Source organism: Gallus gallus, chromosome 3 (assembly GCF_016699485.2).
Source record: "Gallus gallus isolate bGalGal1 chromosome 3, bGalGal1.mat.broiler.GRCg7b, whole genome shotgun sequence".
NCBI classification, from domain to species: Eukaryota; Metazoa; Chordata; class Aves; order Galliformes; family Phasianidae; genus Gallus; species Gallus gallus.
Genome location: NC_052534.1, coordinates 30,674,986 through 30,691,816, shown reverse-complemented (window position 1 = coordinate 30,691,816; position 16,831 = coordinate 30,674,986). Strand labels below are relative to the sequence as shown.

Here is a 16,831-nt window from a genome sequence, read left to right as displayed (position 1 = left end):
TATAAAATAAACTCATAAGAAAAAGTGGGAGGACAGTCTCTATTTGCCAAATTATTTTTCTTCACTGTAGATATTTCAATCTAGATGGTTGGAAAAACTCTGACTAATGGACAGTTAATAAAATCTGGTCTGTGTTGGCCTGTGGGGAGGGTTATTAAACCTGACTTGTTTGTTTGAATGCTGTGGTTATTTGATATATGTCAGGTGTATTTCTATAGAGCACAAGGTACTTGTAAGCAGTACACCCACAGGCCTATATTCCACGTGGCATATATTTTAAACAAGTCAAATACATAGCAGTAAATGTCACAGCAGTATTCAGGAAGGTGAAATAGCTGAAAGGAAGCATAAAAAGGAGGCATGTTTAGATTCTGGTTTTGCTCCTACTTAAATGTGCTTAGGCAGAGCAGGCACCAGTGATTTCAGATTAGCTGGGGTGGATTAGTATTCTCAGAGGCATCTGAAAGCTGATCATCTTTCAGCCCAAGTGGAAAAGTTCAAGAGAGAGAGTGTGATCCTTTCTCCTGGTATCTGAGAACTTCTTTGGTGTCTTACAAAGTTGGAGAGCTTTTATTATTATTATTATTATTTATTTTTTCATTTGGAATTTAAGTAAGACGTTTGAACCATGAACTCTGAAAGCTTCACTTGTGTGCAGCTCGTGCTTCAGTCTCTCGTGTCTCTATCTGCTGTCTTGAGAATTTGCTTATTTCATTTTTTGAAGGGGAGCTTCCTTGGGTGCAGAGGACATAAACTAATTATCAAGGCCTCTACAGAAAAGTTTATTCTGGGAACCTCTGAGTGGCCTTTGGGAGGAAGCACAGCCTGACCAAAGGCACCTCGCTAGTGCAGATCAGTAGTTTGCTTGGACATGAAAAGGCAGCCTTGCAACTCTGACACTTTAAGGACCATAAGAAATAAGAATCCTCAAAGACAAAAATTAAACAATGTTATACAGACATTTAAGAGAATGGTGCTATGCCAAGAAGTTGATCTTTACCAGAGCAGAAATTTTTGTCCCTCTTTGGATTTGTATATTCTAAGGCAATAGTAATGAATACCAGAGTGAATGTCGCCTTGTGCTGCTTTATAGGACAGTCTTCATTCCAGCTAAGTCTGTGTTCATCTGTGAGCAGGAGCAGTACGTCAGCACTGACTGCAGTCTCCACGTGGAAGCCAGTTTTCTGATGTGGTGGGTACAGAGACCAGAGGGTACTGACATCTCCTGCAGAGGACAGGGAACCAGTAAAGCTTGACCAAAAGAAAAAATAAATAAATGTTTTCTTACATGGCAAGAACAAGATCAGAGAACAGCGTGGCATGGGAGGACTTCCTGAACTTGTGTGGGATTCCTCTTAGGGATGGCAGACGCTCAGATGGGTCTTCTCATGCTTTGTCCTCCTTCATAAACCCACAGCAGGAATCCTTGTGGTGGTTCCAGCTGCTACACACCTTTGTCTCCTCCTACTTCTTTCCAGGAAACTATCATTAGAGAGTACTGTGGCCTCGAAGTGTGTGCCCTTATCTCTGCTGCCTAACTCCTGGCTGTATTGCTCTGTGTTCTGACAGGAATGTCACTGGTCTGCTTCCTCGGCACCCTGCTGATAACGCTTGTAAGCTCAGAGAACGCTTTATTGCCTTTCCCGAAGAGCCGCTTGTTGAAAGTGAAATTTGTTACCGGTGATGAATTATTGTCAGAGATGCGCTCATTTCCCCTGGGAGGAGAGAGTACTGAGGGACGGTTTGGGGAAATTGAGTATCTCGATCACCTGCTGTGAAGTCAGCAGTAGCAGCGCGTCCTCCCGACCGCAAGGGGCGCGCGAGGCGCCCCTTCCCTCTGTCTTCCACATGAGCAGCGCGGAGCCGGGGGAGGGCCGGGCCTAGCCGAGGTACGGCGGGGGGCAGGGGTCAAAGTTGGGCGTGCGGCGACAGCGCGCCGCTATGCACGCCCCTCGCGGAGCTGCCTGCCTCGGGGCGGCGTTGGTGCTGACCGGGAGAGGCCCGAAAGACCCGGCGCTCGACTGGGCTGGTTCGGGCGGTGTAAGGCCCGAAACGGCCCGTGCGTGCTTCAGTCTGCAAAGCAGAGCACGGAGCTCCGCATCCTGCCGATTTCCCAGCCCTCCTGCACTCGTGTGAGCTGGAGGGTGCGGGACGTTACGTGTCGCTTTAAGGAGCGACTTTGTCCGCGCCCCTTTGAGGATGCGTAGAAGTAGAACTGGAATGTGGTAGTTTAAGCAGCTCGAGATATTTTGAGACAGCACGCAGGCATGCCGATGCTTCCTGATGTTAATTTGGCAGGATGAGCTGGCCACGCAAGCACTCGGCCTGGCAGTCCAGCGTTCTCAGAGCAGTGAGGTGGTGGGGTGGCTGCAGGAGGCAGCGTAGCTCCAGCTGGAACTTGCTTGGTTTGCAGAGCAGCTGATAAGACACCAGGTGTGCAATGGCCCTGGACTGCCCGACCCAGGAAGCTGTTTCTGGTCCTATGTTCATTCCTTATCACAGTCCACCCTGAGCAGGGCTGTGCTCGTCCCTCATGCTGTTTGCTCTTTTCAACCTCAGGAGCTCCATCTCTCGTGTTCAGTTCCCACTGAAGGATGGAAAACATCCTGGCTGGTTTGTGTGGAACCACCCCAGAAGATCCACTCCCTGTGTGGGTTCATGGCAGAGTTGGCCATTGCTTTAATCAGCTGGCATTGAACGTGGTTCCTCATGTGGTCCTTGCTGTGGTCAGCGCCTGCTTCCTTGGCACCCCGAGGTATGACGACTCACTTGTCTGGCACTTGATTATTATGCAGGACTGGAGGTGGGATGGAAGGGCTGGAAATTAGTTCTCCTGAAATGCACCATGTATGTCATTAGAGAAGGACGCAATGTTATAATGCCATTACATTTGTCAGTATCTGTCCTAATTCTGAGTGCTGCCTTCGGCTCTGATCGCTCCTTTGCAGAAAGGTATCCAGAAAGAACAGAGGGTATTGAGAACAAAAGAGCAGAGAACAAGTGAAAAGAATTTCAGTGAATGAGGGATGAGAAAACTGGAGGTTTTCTTGACAGGGATTTAAATACAAGGTGGTATGGAAGATGTATGTGAGGTAGTAAAGAGTTCAGTTAAATCTAAAATAATTTTCCTGTTTACTGTCATCTTGAATTCGTGAGTATGATAATGTTCACTGATATTGAAAGGCCCCAGATGATAATGAAGTCTTTTGCTGAGCAACAGATTGGACTTTACTTAGACAGCATTACTGAAAGCAGAAGTGAGAAGATAATCTTTCTGGAGAAAGCATCACGAAGATGAGGGGAATCTAGGTTTAGAAATGTGACACAGAATTTGGTCATCCGAAGGTTAAATATTCTTTTCTGTTAATCCTCAAGGACCGGAGCCTCATTTGACCACAAAATATCACAGTTTGCAAACAAATTTCTGTAGAGAAAGGGTATTTTCTATAGCATCTGAATCTCTGGTATTGTTCAGGTATTGGTTTTTATTGACCTGATCTAGTTTAACAATGTCTACAGTCTGACTAAGTTAGATATCTAGGAAACTGAATACAAGGAGGTAAAGTAAGAATGAACGGATAAGAGAAGGATGAGTGGAGGAAGAAAGGAGAGTGCTGACTGAGACATGATGGAATATCAACTGTGAAGATTTTATCTGCTCTTTCCTCCTCTAGATCTGGCTCTGGGATGTCTCACAGGCGAGGCTGGAGATGCAGAATTGCCATGTCATTTGTACTTGCTGGCTTACTCCTTGCTGATATAGTCCCAGCCGCCATTTCTCAGCAGGAGCTGGGCCCTGTATACCTGGAAGCGTTAGCCAGTGGCATTGCTGCACTGACTTGGCTCACTCACGGCCTCGCTCTCATCATGCTCTGCAGGTCCATTCATGGCTCCACTAGGGGCCCTGCAGTCCTGGCTCTCCTCACTCTCTTACCGCTGCCTTCCCTCCTCATCACACTGGTGTGGTATTGCCAAAGTGGGACAGCTTGGTCTCCTGCCCACCCTGCTGTTTCCTCCAGGTTCGCCATCCTCTGTCTGCAGCTGGCCTCCCTGCTGACTTATGTGATTAGCTACCTCTTACCCGCTGCTGATAGGCACGACTTGCTCTCCATCAACAGCTCCTGGCAGCAGGATCAGCTCATCTCAGAGCCAGGGATCTCAGTGTCAGATCAGCAGGGAGTGGCAGAAGACGGTGAGAGCTGGCTCTCACGCTTCTTTTATGCTTGGATGAACCCTCTTATGAAACGTGGCTATCAATGGAAGCTGAACCAGCCACAAGATGTCTGTCTGCTTCCTCGAAAGCTTCAGGCTGCCAGGGTCTGTGATCGGTTCTATGCCTGCTGGCAGAAGAAAGCAGCTGTGCACCAAGTAGAAGAGGAGACGGTGTCTCTTACTAGCCCAATCATTGCTGGTGGTGATGGCAGTAGCAATGCTCTGGACAGGTCACACCATGCCCAGGAGACCGTGCGACTCCTCTCAGTGCTTCATGCAGCATTTGGGCTTCGTTTCTACTCCCTGGGACTTCTCAAGCTGGCCGGTAGCCTGCTCGGTTTCTCAGGCCCTCTGCTTCTGAACCTGCTGGTGAACTTCATGGAGTCACGGCAGGAGCCCTTGAGCCACGGAGTGCTCTATGCTCTCGGGCTCTTTGCTGGCTCCTTCGTGGGTGCGCTTTTGCGGAACCAGTTCAGCTACGAGGTGCAGAAGGTGACGCTGATGGTGCGAGCTGCCGTCATCTCTGCCATCTACCGCAAGGCTCTGCGTGTTGGCAGCACCAGCCTTTCCTGCTTCACTGTCGGTGAAATCGTCAACTTCATGAGCACAGACACCAGTAGGTTGGTCAACTTCTGTCTCAGCTTCCACGAGGTGTGGAGCCTGCCCTTCCAGTTTGCCATTACACTCTATCTTCTCTACCAGCAAGTGGGCGTAGCCTTTCTGGGAGGCCTGGCCCTGGCACTGCTGCTTGTGCCCATCAACAAGGTCATAGCCAACCGCATCATGGAGAGCAATGCGGAGATGCTGGAGCACAAGGATGCACGGGTCAAGGTGAGGGGAAGCTGGTGGCTCTGTGAATTTGTTGTTATCTTTTTCTCCCCATTTGTCCCTGGAATGTTGGCTTTTTAGCTGCTTGCCATGAATTTCAAGTGACTGTACTGAATAGTCAATGTTGGGAAAAGTGCTAGAGAGGTTCACAAGTGTTTCAGTGTAAAGTATGTTCCCCACCTGCAAGACAGTGAATCTCTAATGCTTGTCTTGCCCCCTGGGCAAATCAAAGTTCCCTTGTAAGGTTCCTCTTCTGCATGCGCTAGTTAAGGGCTTCTGATTGCTTCCTTTAGAGATGTTTCCACCCCATTACTTCAGTAATGCTGTCAGTGGTTGAGGTATCTTGCAATCTGGACAAATGCAGCGATCATGGATGTGGTGGTTTTATTTCACTCTAGCTTGGCACCCTCCGTCAGCTTTTCCACAGCTGTTTGGAACTACTGAAATATTTATCTTCCTGACAGAAGATGCATCTAGTAGTACAGGATGTGTTGGACCTCCTCCAGCTATTTCAAGATGAGTTTCCTAAGCATCTCTCTTGTTGCTTCTCTTTCATGTCAGGCACAGGCACATTTCAGCTTGCTCTGTGCATGCTGATGTGAGAGCAGGAGTGGGAGGGGAACATGTTGCAGGGATACCTGAGCTGCTGGATATGAGCCTGCTTGGCTTTGGATGCAGGCTAGCTGGGAAGTTGTATAGTATTTTGCCTTTTTTCTGAGCCTTTTGGGCACAGGTAGCTGAGCAAGCTGGTGGAATGAATGAGAGCAAAGTTCTCAGCAGCTGCAACTTGAGTTTATGTTTCTGTTAGCAATAAATGGCTCTTGGTATCTGTAGCCTGGCCCTTAAGCAGGAGTCAACTGCAAACCTGAGCACAGCCCAGATGCCGAACTGGCATCTGGTGTGTTCAGCAGATACTCTGTGCATTTTCTCTATGCCTGCAGCTAATGACAGAGTTCCTAAGTGGAATCCGTGTTATCAAGTTTTATGCCTGGGAGAAGCACTTCAGCACCAGGATAAATACCTGCCGAGCTAAAGAGCTGCAGAAGTTGCGAGCCATCAAATACTTGGATGCTGTGTGTGTTTACCTGTGGGCAGCACTGCCGGTTGTTGTCTCCATTGTCATCTTCATCACCTATGTCCTGATGGGTCACCAACTGACTGCCACAAAGGTGAGTGAAGGAGGAGATACAAAGTGACAGCACTGCTCACTGTAGGTAGTAGAGCTCCAAATTTGTCTCTTGCAGAGGACAGTCTGCAGTGAGGCTGCATCCCTGAGGCAACTTTTCTAGGAAATGATCTTCCCCTGTGTCCACCCACAGCCTTTTGGGCTCTCACTCTTGAAGCCATTTGGAGAATACAAGATGCAGGGGAGATACTGCCTTGGTTCATGGTTGTTTCCTTTACCCATGCAGGTGTTCACAGCATTGGCCCTCGTGGGGATGCTCATTCTCCCCCTCAACAGCTTCCCGTGGGTGTTGAATGGGACTTTGGAAGCCAAAGTTTCCCTGGATCGAATCCAGCGTTTCCTTGAACTCGTGGACCAGGATTTGGAAGCTTATTATGCCCTAGGTAATGGCAAAGGATTCTGGCAGGGTTGGGACCCTGGGCAGGAGACATTTGGAGCAGAGAGCTGAGGTGTGAAAGGCAGCGCTGGAGGGCAGCCATCTGTCACGCCACGAGTCACAACTCAAGTTGTCAGAAGCAGAGTACAGGCACTTCATTTCTGTAAAAACAGAATACAAGGCTGTGACATTTTTCTTTACCAAATATAGGCCATTGCTTGTCCTCAAAGAACCCCACCACTAGCGTGCCTTTAAAAGAAGCTGCTCCCTCCTCCATCCAAAGCTCTTCTGATAATGAAGCCATCAAAAACTCCAGTTTTGCCTTGGCAAGAAGGCATGAGTGCCCTCTCCAGAGTCATCATGGCTCCATTTTTCTCCTTCCTTGCCTTATGCTAGCTCCCTGCCATTCTTTCACCTTCAACAATAAAACCAGATTATCCTCACAGTATCTCACTGAGAGCCAGCAGGTCAGCCTGTGTGTCCACTAGGAGTTGGAGAACGGAGGATTGGAGGAAATGAGGTGTAAGTTTAAGAGCAAGTCAGTAGGCACGTGTTTTATTCTGGGGTTAGGTCCAGGGCATCTTGGCTGTGCTCTGTTTCTGCCTCTTGCATTTGGGAACAAAGCTGATAGTATTCGTGATGCCAGGTTCTTGTCACCCTATGGCATTCTCACTGTAGTGCTGCTTCTTCCTTGCAGGTAGCCCTTCAGGTACAGCTACTGCCATAGATATAAGAGGCGCAGATTTTTCATGGGTGCCAGTCAAAGAAGAAAGCACCAGCCAGCCCTTATCCACTGGCAGTCTGCAACTGCACATTGAGAACCTCTCAGTGAGAAAGGTGAGCAGGAATCCAGGAGGAAACAGAAAGCTGACACTAGAGTGGCACGTTTTCCTGGTTTTATGAGCAATATGTGAAGATTTTCTCTCAGCCCAGCGGTACAGGACACATATAATGTCTCTCAGAGCTGAGATGGACTGGAGGAGGTCTGTGCTGTGTATTAGCATATGAGTTTGGTCCTTTTCATTTTCTTTACAGGGAATGCTCCTGGGAGTTGTTGGGAAGGTTGGCTCTGGCAAGAGCTCTCTGCTTGCAGCTATCACTGGAGAACTCATTAAGTAAGTAATATAAAGATTTCTTCTTGCCTGGTCCTTCCACACTGTGGCAGGCAGGGACCACTGAGTGCTACTCATATTTATTGATCATTTTGATGTACTGACAGTTCACCTTTGTTGTCTTTCTGCCTATATCTGGTGTGCTTGCAGACAAGGTGGACAAGTATATATCTGTGACCTGGAGCAAGGATTTGGTCTGGCCACACAGGAGCCTTGGATCCAATTTACCACTGTCCGAGAGAACATCCTTTTTGGACGACAGTATGATGCCAGGCTGTACGAGGAGGTGGTGGAGGCCTGTGCCCTCTCTGAGGACCTGAATGTGAGTGCTTGAACTGTAAAACTTCTTGGGCTTTCTCAGCCATACATTCTGCCTGATATTCACTGGGAGGAGTTCTCGTTCTTGCGGGCTTTAACCTGCTTTTCCGGTGTCACAGACACACAGCTTTACTATGATTAACAGTCCCAGACTATACTCAGCACCAGTTTTCTGTAAGATGCAAGATCACTGTTAGCACTTTGGATGATTTCCTCAGAGCTAAGCCAAAAACTCTTGATTCTGATCAAAGATATTCCATCATAGCATTGACTGCCACGTTCTTCAACCAGAATCTATCAGCAGCTGATGCTTTTTTGGATCAGAGGGGCTGAGTCTGTGGTCCCTGCATCAGTAATGCATGTATTGTACATCTGAAGCTTGTGACTATGTTAGCCAATGAACTTGCTGTTAGACCTGGTGAGAAGCTAGTCTCCTCCTCTGAGTTTATAACCGAGACTGTGAGTTTCTGAAGGGCCAAGTACTAGGAGCTCCTATTTGCTTCAGCAGAAGCTGTGAGTACTGTGCAAGGGCAAAGTATTTATTTGAGAAGTGGTAGCCTACGCCTATGGGAAGTGTTTCTGGTTGCTGAAATTCAATATTTTTTACTGTGAAGCTGGGAATGGGCCCTGGCATTATTTTGTTGTAGGCACAGCTACTGCTTTCCCAGATAAATCTTGAGCACAATTCTGGAGTTGTCTCAGACCAGAAGTTGCTTAGAGGGTAGTTTGTATGTGGCCATCCATTCTGGAATATAAGAGTCTAGTGGAATAAAAATTGCCAAGCTTGCCAGTTGTCTGCAGAACCAGTGTATGTACTGTTGCATTGTTTCATTCTTTTGTGAGTTATCACCCAAAGAGTTACTGACAGAGTCAGGAGAGGGATCTCAGTGTTCTCATCTTTAGTCCTCAGTGGTTTCCTATCCCTTTTAAATGGATTTCCTTGAATGTTTCAGATTTTACCTGCAGGTGACCAGACAGAGGTGGGTGAAAATGGTGTGACACTCAGTGGGGGTCAGAAGGCTCGAATAGCCCTTGCCAGGGCTGTTTACCAGGTAAATAGCAAAGCAGTTCTGCTGTGCCTTGTGCCAAGTTGATTGTAAAGAAGTTGGAAGCATGCAGATGTACAGTGTGCTCTGGCTGCATGCCTTAAACCACTTCATGCTGGCCTAAAGTTGCTGGCAGTGTGCCACGCTGAGGCACTCTCAGCGTTGCCTGCTCAGGCAGGGCCAGGAGCTGTATCCTTGTCTCTTGTCTTTTTCTCAGGAAAAAGAGCTTTACCTCCTTGATGATCCCCTGGCTGCAGTTGATGCAGATGTAGCCAATCATCTCATGCAGAAGTGCATTCTTGGAATTCTCCAACACAAGACCAGAATCCTTTGCACCCATAGGACAGAATTTTTGGAGAAGGCCGATGCCTTGTTGTTGATGGACAATGGCAGGATAATCAAGACAGGTACAGTGGCTGTCTTCATAGGCGTCCATTTGTACCAGTTTGGAGTGGCTTGAGCAAAAATGGCCATTAGGGAGTAGGAGTAACCAGTGGGGAACCCAAGGAAGGATAAGGAGTTTGAGGACACTGCAGTTGAGCAAAGAAGACTGTGTGGAAGGGAGCGTACAGATTCACAGACAGAGAAATGCAGAAGACCGTGGCAGGGATACATGGAGAAGAACTTTAAAGAAAGCGGTTGCTGTGGGAGAAAATAGGGAATGTCATGAGAACAAACCTGGGCCGTTTCATAGGAATCAGGAAGAATCATCTGTTTCTCTCAGCCTCTGAAACATGTGTTTGTCTTTCTTTGCAGGCCCACCAGCTGATATCCTGCCTCTCGTGGAATCTGTCCCCAAATTCAAGGATATGAACAAGAGGCGGAATGATAAAGGTCTGCAGCTGGCAAGCTTGGGGGTGGCTGGGACAGTACAGATCATCCAAGCACCCAGACAGAACCTATACCTGATGGCTTTTGGCCTTGAAGCAGAGCTCTCACTACCTATCGCAGAGCTAATCTGTGGATATTGTGTTCAAAGGGGAAGAGAAAGCCATCAGCTATTGGTCTGGAACAGTGTTTGAATCTGCTTTTCCGTTCATGGTTCAGATCTGCATGTGAATCTGCCAGGATTGGTGCACCTATCACAAAAAGAGGGAATAAGTCTTCCTCATAGCTTTGACTTGCTCAGTTGGCATCAAGGAGCAGCTGCAGGAGGTACCAATGTCACACTGACTTTTGTGTTTGCTTCTGTCCCAGCAGACTCTGATGAGCAGGGCCAGGAAGAAGTTATAGAGACAGAGACAGAAGAATCATTGCAGGACAAATGTCTCCTCCACAAGGAGGAGGAGAAGAAAGAAGGGGCTCTGGATTTTCAGGTCTACAAGGCATATTGGTTGGCAATGGGCAGCTGCTTAGCATTATCTATCCTGTTCTCACTGCTCCTGATGCAAGGTGAGGCAACGAACCAAGAGCACATCTCTCTGTAAGTGTTCCTGTCCTCTTTTTTCCTGGTTGTGTGGAGTCCAGGGAAAGAAAACAGTTAGAGGTTTGATCATTCTCCCCACATCAAGAAGAACCCTTTTCCACAAACTAAAATAGTATGTCAGGAATGGTGGGAGAATATGTGGGAAAAGGATCTGGCCTCTCATTTGCTGTTGCAGTCGTGTGTCTGTTCCTTTAGCAGTTCCCTTTCACTGCTGCAGATCATGGCAGTTCTCTTGCTCCTGCTCTATTAGTAACAGTGGAGAATGAGGGCAGGGAAGTCTGGATGGGGCAGTGTGACAATAACAGAAATTACCCAGCTGTTTCCCTTCCAACTTTTCTGCTTTGTATTTTCTGACTTGAAGATTAAATCCTTTATACAGTCTGTCTCTCTCTGTAGCATCCAGAAATATCTCGGATTGGTGGCTCTCGCACTGGATCTCCAGCATATCCCAAACAGCAAATACATCTGTGATGGCCTCTTCAACTTCCCTGCCTTCCACAAAGCTGCTTCTCTTCTCCATTGTTGGGCTTGTGTAAGTGAATGCTGGGCAGGAGATACCTAAGGAAACACACTCATTTACTCATTTTGCCCTTGTGCATTTCCTGTGAGTACTCCTCTTGAGACCATCCCACTGCAGGCAGGGGATCTGTAAGACTGCCTTGGGAAAGAAAGAGTTGAAATTTCTGGCCAGACAGGGAATTTTTGAGGTGCCTTTAGAGCCTGTAACCAGAGGCTGATGGAAGGCCTCTGGCTGCATAGTAATCAGTACTTATCTCAGCAGCGCAAAAGAGGAACATCAGACTCAAGTATCCTGATTTCCCCTCGAGTCTGCTTTTGGGTTCTGATGCCCTGAGTGTAATTTTACTGCCATGGGGACCTTGACAGATTCATAATCTTCCTCCTTCTCTGTTCTAGCTCCCCGATTCAAGCTCTGGACACAGCCCCAGTCCCTTCCAATGCTTCGGTGGATGTGAATTTCTACCTGACAGTTTATGGGGGCATTGCAGGGGCCAACTCTCTCTTCACCATTTTTCGGGCCTTCCTCTTCGCTTATGGCACTATCCGTGCTGCTGTTGTCATTCACAAACGACTGCTCCAGAGAGTTATAAAGGTAATGGTCAGAAAATCCAGGACAGGACATAGTTCTTGCAAGTCATTCTGCACCGATGTTTTTTTTCATAGTTTGGAGTAAGGGTGTAAGAAGTAGATTTCTGCTGTTTTTATCTGATGAACTGATTAGCTGCCCCTGGCTGACTCTTGCTTTCTCAATCCTCTGTTGCCAGGCCACAGTCACCTTCTTTGACACCACGCCAACAGGCCGGATCCTGAACCGCTTCTCCTCAGACCTGTACTGTGTGGATGACAGCTTGCCATTTATCCTTAACATTTTCTTGGCCAACATGTATGGGCTTTTGGGCATGCTGGTGATAATCACCTATGGTCTCCCTTGGATTGGCCTGGTCTTACTCCCTCTGGCTGCTCTCTACTTCTCCATCCAACGCTATTATCGGCGCACATCCCGGGAACTCAAACGCCTTTACAGTGTCACCCTGTCTCCCATTTACACTCATTTCTCAGAGACTCTCTCAGGACTGAGCAGCATCAGAGCCATGCGGGCAACACAGAGGTGAGTGGAAGGAAAGAGCACCTAGAGAGGCAGAGTTCTGGCTTTATAGATCAGGGTCATCCTAACATGGAGCTAGTTACATGGTGGCAGGAATGCCCGTGGTCTTGGGCAGTAGCAGTGAAGGCTAAGTGGTGCACAGCCTGGTATGGACTTCTGTTGTGCTTCCACCAGGTTTGAGTTGGAGAATGAGCTGCGCCTAGAACAGAATCAGCGCTGCCTCTTTGCCAGCAACACAGCAATGCAGTGGCTGGACATTCGCTTGCAAATGATTGGGGTTGCTGTAATCACAGCTATTGCAGGAATTGCCATCATCCAGCACCAGAAGCAGCTAGGAAATCCAGGTAGACTGCTGGGGTTTTTCTTTGCCTACCCTTAGACTGTGGCCCAGGGATTCCTCTCAGCCCAGAGCTGCACACCTCTGTATACCAGAGTAAGATCCAGAGTTCCTGCTCCTTGTCACTTTGCGTGTTGCCTACAGTGTGATGCTTTGGCTCCTGTTGCTGCTTTTATACGCCCCCATCCAACAGTGAGATCCCAGACTCCAGAGTGCTGACTTCTTTCTTGTTTTGTGTTGTTTTTTCTTTGTCCTACCAAGATCCCAGCTCCTTCCCTGCCATTAACATCCTTGCTTATGCTTTTGTCCTCTCAGGACTTGTGGGCCTGGCGCTCTCGTATGCCCTCTCTGTCACAAACCTGCTCTCAGGCCTCATTTCCAGCTTCACTACAACAGAAACCATGATGGTGAGTGTGGAACGGACAGAGGAATATACCACAGACATCCCCATGGAGCCCCAGGATAAACTGGTCCAGGTAAAAGCTTAAATATGTTTTCAGGAATCGGCCTATCTTCTGGCCCTGTGCTTTGTGGTTTTTTCCTGGGGGAGATCAAAAGGTTCCAGTGAGTGGCTGGAAGGCACTCACCCAGAGAAACTGCTTCAATCATTCCTTTACCAGTACACCCCCGAGGGGATAAACCTCAAGCAGGAGTTGTTGAAGGCTAGAGTGATGGAAAAGGGCGAAAAAGCAGAAGGAGGTGTTAGGGCTAAGCTGTGAGAGGAAAGAAAATTGTAGAAGGAGACAGATCTGAGCTGCACCTTGAGTGTGTTCAAAAGCCAAGCAATCATCCAAAGGGGTGTATGAAGCTTGGCCTGTTGGAGATGGGGCTGAAGATGGCAGTCACATTCATCCTCTGTCTTTCTCTGATACTTCTCTTAGGTTGCTGCTGACTGGCCAAGCCAAGGGCTTGTGGAGTTCCAGCAGGTGATCCTGGCCTACAGAGCAGGCCTTCCCAATGCACTCGATGGAGTGAGCTTCACCGTGTACCCTGGAGAGAAGGTGGGGATCGTGGGTCGCACAGGATCTGGAAAATCCACCCTTTTCTTGGCGCTGTTCCGCATGGTGGAGCTGAAAGCAGGCCGTATTCTCCTGGATGGCGTTGACAGCCAGCTGGTGGGCTTGGAGGAACTGAGGTACAGAGGGCTGAGCAGTGCAGGAGGCAGCTGGGGGGTGAGGGGGGCTGGAAGCTGAGAGCTGCCACTGGTTGGATGCCGAAAGGAAGAGTCAGGAGGAAAGGGCTTACTCTCTTGTCTGTAGCAGTTTCTCATGAGTTGCTTTGTTGTTTCTGTAGAACCGCGTGAAGTAAACCAAGTTGAATATGTGACCCAAGCCCTATCTCTGTGCCTTTAAGATATGCAGCCAAGGCATGCCAGGGGAAAAAAGAGGAAAAAAAAAAAAAAAAAAAAAGAAAGGAGGCTCTTGCTTTTCTGCAAAACCCACCCCATGTGCCTTCAGCTATCCTCTGCTTGCAGATCTAGACTGGCCATCATCCCCCAGGATCCATTTTTATTCAGTGGCTCAATCCGAGAGAACTTGGACCCACAGGGAAAACGGACAGATGCTGAACTCCATGAGGTGCTAGAGCAGTGCCACCTGCGGGATGCTGTTACCCAGATGGGTGAGTCTGGAGCCAGCGTGGAGAGGTTGGTGGGCCCTGCTGCTGGGAGAGGAGAGAAAGCTTCCGGTCAGGAAGCTGAGGAGAAGGGACCAGGTAGATGTGGTAGGGAACTGGTTAGATGAGGCCCCACTAGCACCAGTGGGAAAAGGCCAGTGAGACCCCAGTGACATTCCCAGAGACTTAGTAGCAAGAGTCTGTCAGGTGATGGATTGGATAACAGAATCTTGCTGATCAGCCGAGACGCCAGTGGATGCTCAGGCAGAGCCTCAGAGAGATGCCATAGCCCTGGTTCTAGCAGCACATTTTGTGTGTCTGCCAGATGTTGCTTGCATCCAAGCAGAAAGGCTTTGATTTCAAAGGCTTAGGACTGAGCAGGATTGGAATTTTGGGTGCTGCTGGAGGAAAAATACAGACTGGAGGAGCTGTATACACAGAGCGCGGTGTGGTAACTGCTCAGCTTGACCTCTGCAGGTGGATTGGACAGTGAGCTGGGAGAGAGAGGAAAGAGTCTGTCTGTGGGTCAGAGGCAGCTGGTGTGTCTGGCAAGAGCACTCCTGACACAGGCCAAGGTGAGTGCCTGCCTCCATCAAAGCAAGGAGTGAGCTGCCGATGGCCGTGTTGGCACAGCAGGGCACGGTGCTCCAGGAGTGGGGTGTGGTGGTGATGGATGACCTGTGCTACCTTGTCACACTGTCCCTTGACATAGACTGGGGTCTCCCCAGTGATGCTTGGGTGTCCCCTTCACTCTCTGTCCCTGGCAGGTGTTGTGCATTGATGAGGCCACAGCCAGTGTGGATCAGAAGACAGACCAGCTCCTGCAGCAAACCATCCGCCAGCGCTTTGCTGACAAAACTGTTTTGACAATTGCTCACAGGTATGGAGAAACCATCACTCCCCATGTAAGTTCATTTTGACACAGTGTTATGCCCTGAGAGTGAGCAGTGGCTGTGCCTGCCATGCCTGAAGCTTGAGCAGAGCAAGGCGGTTAAAACGTTGCACCTAGAAACTGGGCGACAACAGAGGGAAATACTGTATGGCTGTTGACTCTTCTGGGCACTGCCTGCTGGGAGCAGGGGTGAACTAGGCTGTGTGGTTCTGCCTAATGGGGCAAGGAGCAGTGGAGAAATATCCTACAGAAAGCAGCAGTTGGTCATATGGGTGAAGCAGGTGGCTCTGGCTCAGCAGAGGGCACTGCAGGACAACCAAAGGCAAAGGGCTGCAGACAGCTGCTGGCCAGGGGAGGCAGAGCACTTGGTAATTCTGTTTTCCAGACTCTGAGTGTTGGTTCCAGCCTGCATCCGATGCTGACAGGCTAGACATTGCCTAGACAGTACACAGCAGCAGTGCTTGCTCCACAGCCAAGAGAACTAATGTAAGAGGCAAAGCAGAATATGGGCAGTGACAGGGGAGTGCAAAACACAAATGCTGTGGACACTGAGAAGGGATGGGTCGGCAGTGGGCTCTGCTCTGAATGCTCCCACTGTTGCCAAGTGGAAGAGAATTTGGAGGAAGGTCATGCAGTGGTATGTTGGGTGTTTTAAAGGGAACTGCTTCCCAGCATCGGGTTTACCACAGAAATAAAAATCAGACAAGCAGGTGGCAGGGAATGTTGTCAAGTGGGAGTGGTGCAGAACAGGCAGGGTGAGCCAGGCCTTGCAAGGGAATTGAGTGGGTCTTGTTAAGTGCATTAGATAGGGAGGCAGGAGATGGGAACGTGATTCCAACGCTAGGGAGATTATGCAGAGTTAGAGTAGAAAGGTAAGCACACTGTGGGCTGAGGTGTGTGTTTGGAGTGCAGTCAAGCTTTCTTTGATGAAAGAGCAGTTATTCAGGAGAACCAGCAGAGGAGGGAGTGACAGGTGGTAAAGCAAGACTGGGTTGGAAATGGCCCCAACCTCTTTTCCACTAGAATTGAGACAGGGTAGAGCAGTAAGGAGGGAGAGGTGATGATGGGATTTTGTATCTGTGGTTGTTCCACACCATTCAGTTTTGAGTGAGCCATTGATTGGATGGGCAAACAGAAGCAACTCAATAACTCTGGTGTGAGGATAGAAACATCTTGTATTTCTAAGGTGCCTGGAGAACTGGACTGTAGCATGTCCCTGAGTGCATAAGGAGAGGCTCTGTGAATCTTGGTGCTGGGCATGTCTTGGGCCAGTCCTTGACAGCAGGTGAAGCAGTGTGTGGAGTTCCTCTTCAGCTACACTGATGTGTATCCTGGTGTCTGCTGTCCACAGGCTGAACACCATCTTGGACTCAGACCGTGTGCTAGTGATGCAGGCTGGAAGAGTGGTGGAGCTGGACTCACCTGCCTACCTAAGCAAAAAGGATGGCTCCTTGTTTCAGCGCCTGCTGCACAGTGGGCAGCAGTGACCTCCTTCTGGGGCTGAGGTCAGGCAGCCCTTCTGGGTCTGTGTCTGCCTTTCCTCTGGCCTCAGCTGCCAGCCTCATCCCTGCAGGGCCAGGAGCTGCTGAGGTGGGAGGAGGGGTCATCGCTTCCTGCTGACAGCGACTGTGTGTCTCAGGAATGGAAGCATGGCACTATAGCCTTTCCTTTAGTAGGGAAAATGTGAACTGGTGCTTAGGGCCATGCGAGCCTGGCTGGTGGTGGGGCACTGTTCCCCTCCAAGGCTTCCCTTTGAGATTACAGAGGGCTTTTCTGCTCACTGAAGAATCAGTGACTCCTAATCTGAGACTCAGTCTCACGTATGCGATTTAAAATAAAATAGAAACATTCTCTTTTGAA

General features: G+C 48.9%; 1 protein-coding gene across 10 annotated transcripts in view; it reads left to right on the top strand.

Moving 5' to 3' along the window:
• The window catches only part of ABCC10 (ATP binding cassette subfamily C member 10), a 20,875-nt gene extending 4,044 nt beyond the window's left edge, over nt 1-16,831 (top strand). For 2 of the 10 annotated variants that reach the window (XM_015283769.4, XM_015283770.4), the window contains exons 2-22: nt 2,560-2,755; nt 3,675-5,043; nt 5,982-6,209; nt 6,453-6,609; nt 7,300-7,439; nt 7,638-7,717; nt 7,865-8,036; nt 8,986-9,084; nt 9,296-9,485; nt 9,835-9,912; nt 10,276-10,470; nt 10,901-11,036; nt 11,420-11,615; nt 11,788-12,131; nt 12,303-12,472; nt 12,781-12,941; nt 13,347-13,600; nt 13,940-14,085; nt 14,557-14,654; nt 14,847-14,959; nt 16,323-16,831. In XM_015283769.4, the coding sequence (XP_015139255.2) occupies nt 2,595-2,755; nt 3,675-5,043; nt 5,982-6,209; nt 6,453-6,609; nt 7,300-7,439; nt 7,638-7,717; nt 7,865-8,036; nt 8,986-9,084; nt 9,296-9,485; nt 9,835-9,912; nt 10,276-10,470; nt 10,901-11,036; nt 11,420-11,615; nt 11,788-12,131; nt 12,303-12,472; nt 12,781-12,941; nt 13,347-13,600; nt 13,940-14,085; nt 14,557-14,654; nt 14,847-14,959; nt 16,323-16,458 (4,623 nt within the window). In that variant the 5' untranslated portion in view covers nt 2,560-2,594 and the 3' untranslated portion in view covers nt 16,459-16,831. Of the gene's footprint in view, nt 1-1,839; nt 2,434-2,559; nt 2,756-3,674; nt 5,044-5,981; nt 6,210-6,452; nt 6,610-7,299; nt 7,440-7,637; nt 7,718-7,864; nt 8,037-8,985; nt 9,085-9,295; nt 9,486-9,834; nt 9,913-10,275; nt 10,471-10,900; nt 11,037-11,419; nt 11,616-11,787; nt 12,132-12,302; nt 12,473-12,780; nt 12,942-13,346; nt 13,601-13,758; nt 14,086-14,556; nt 14,655-14,846; nt 14,960-16,322 lie in introns of those variants that run through there. The other 8 variants (XM_015283771.4, XM_015283767.4, XM_015283768.4 and 5 more) reach the window with 8 other exon arrangements.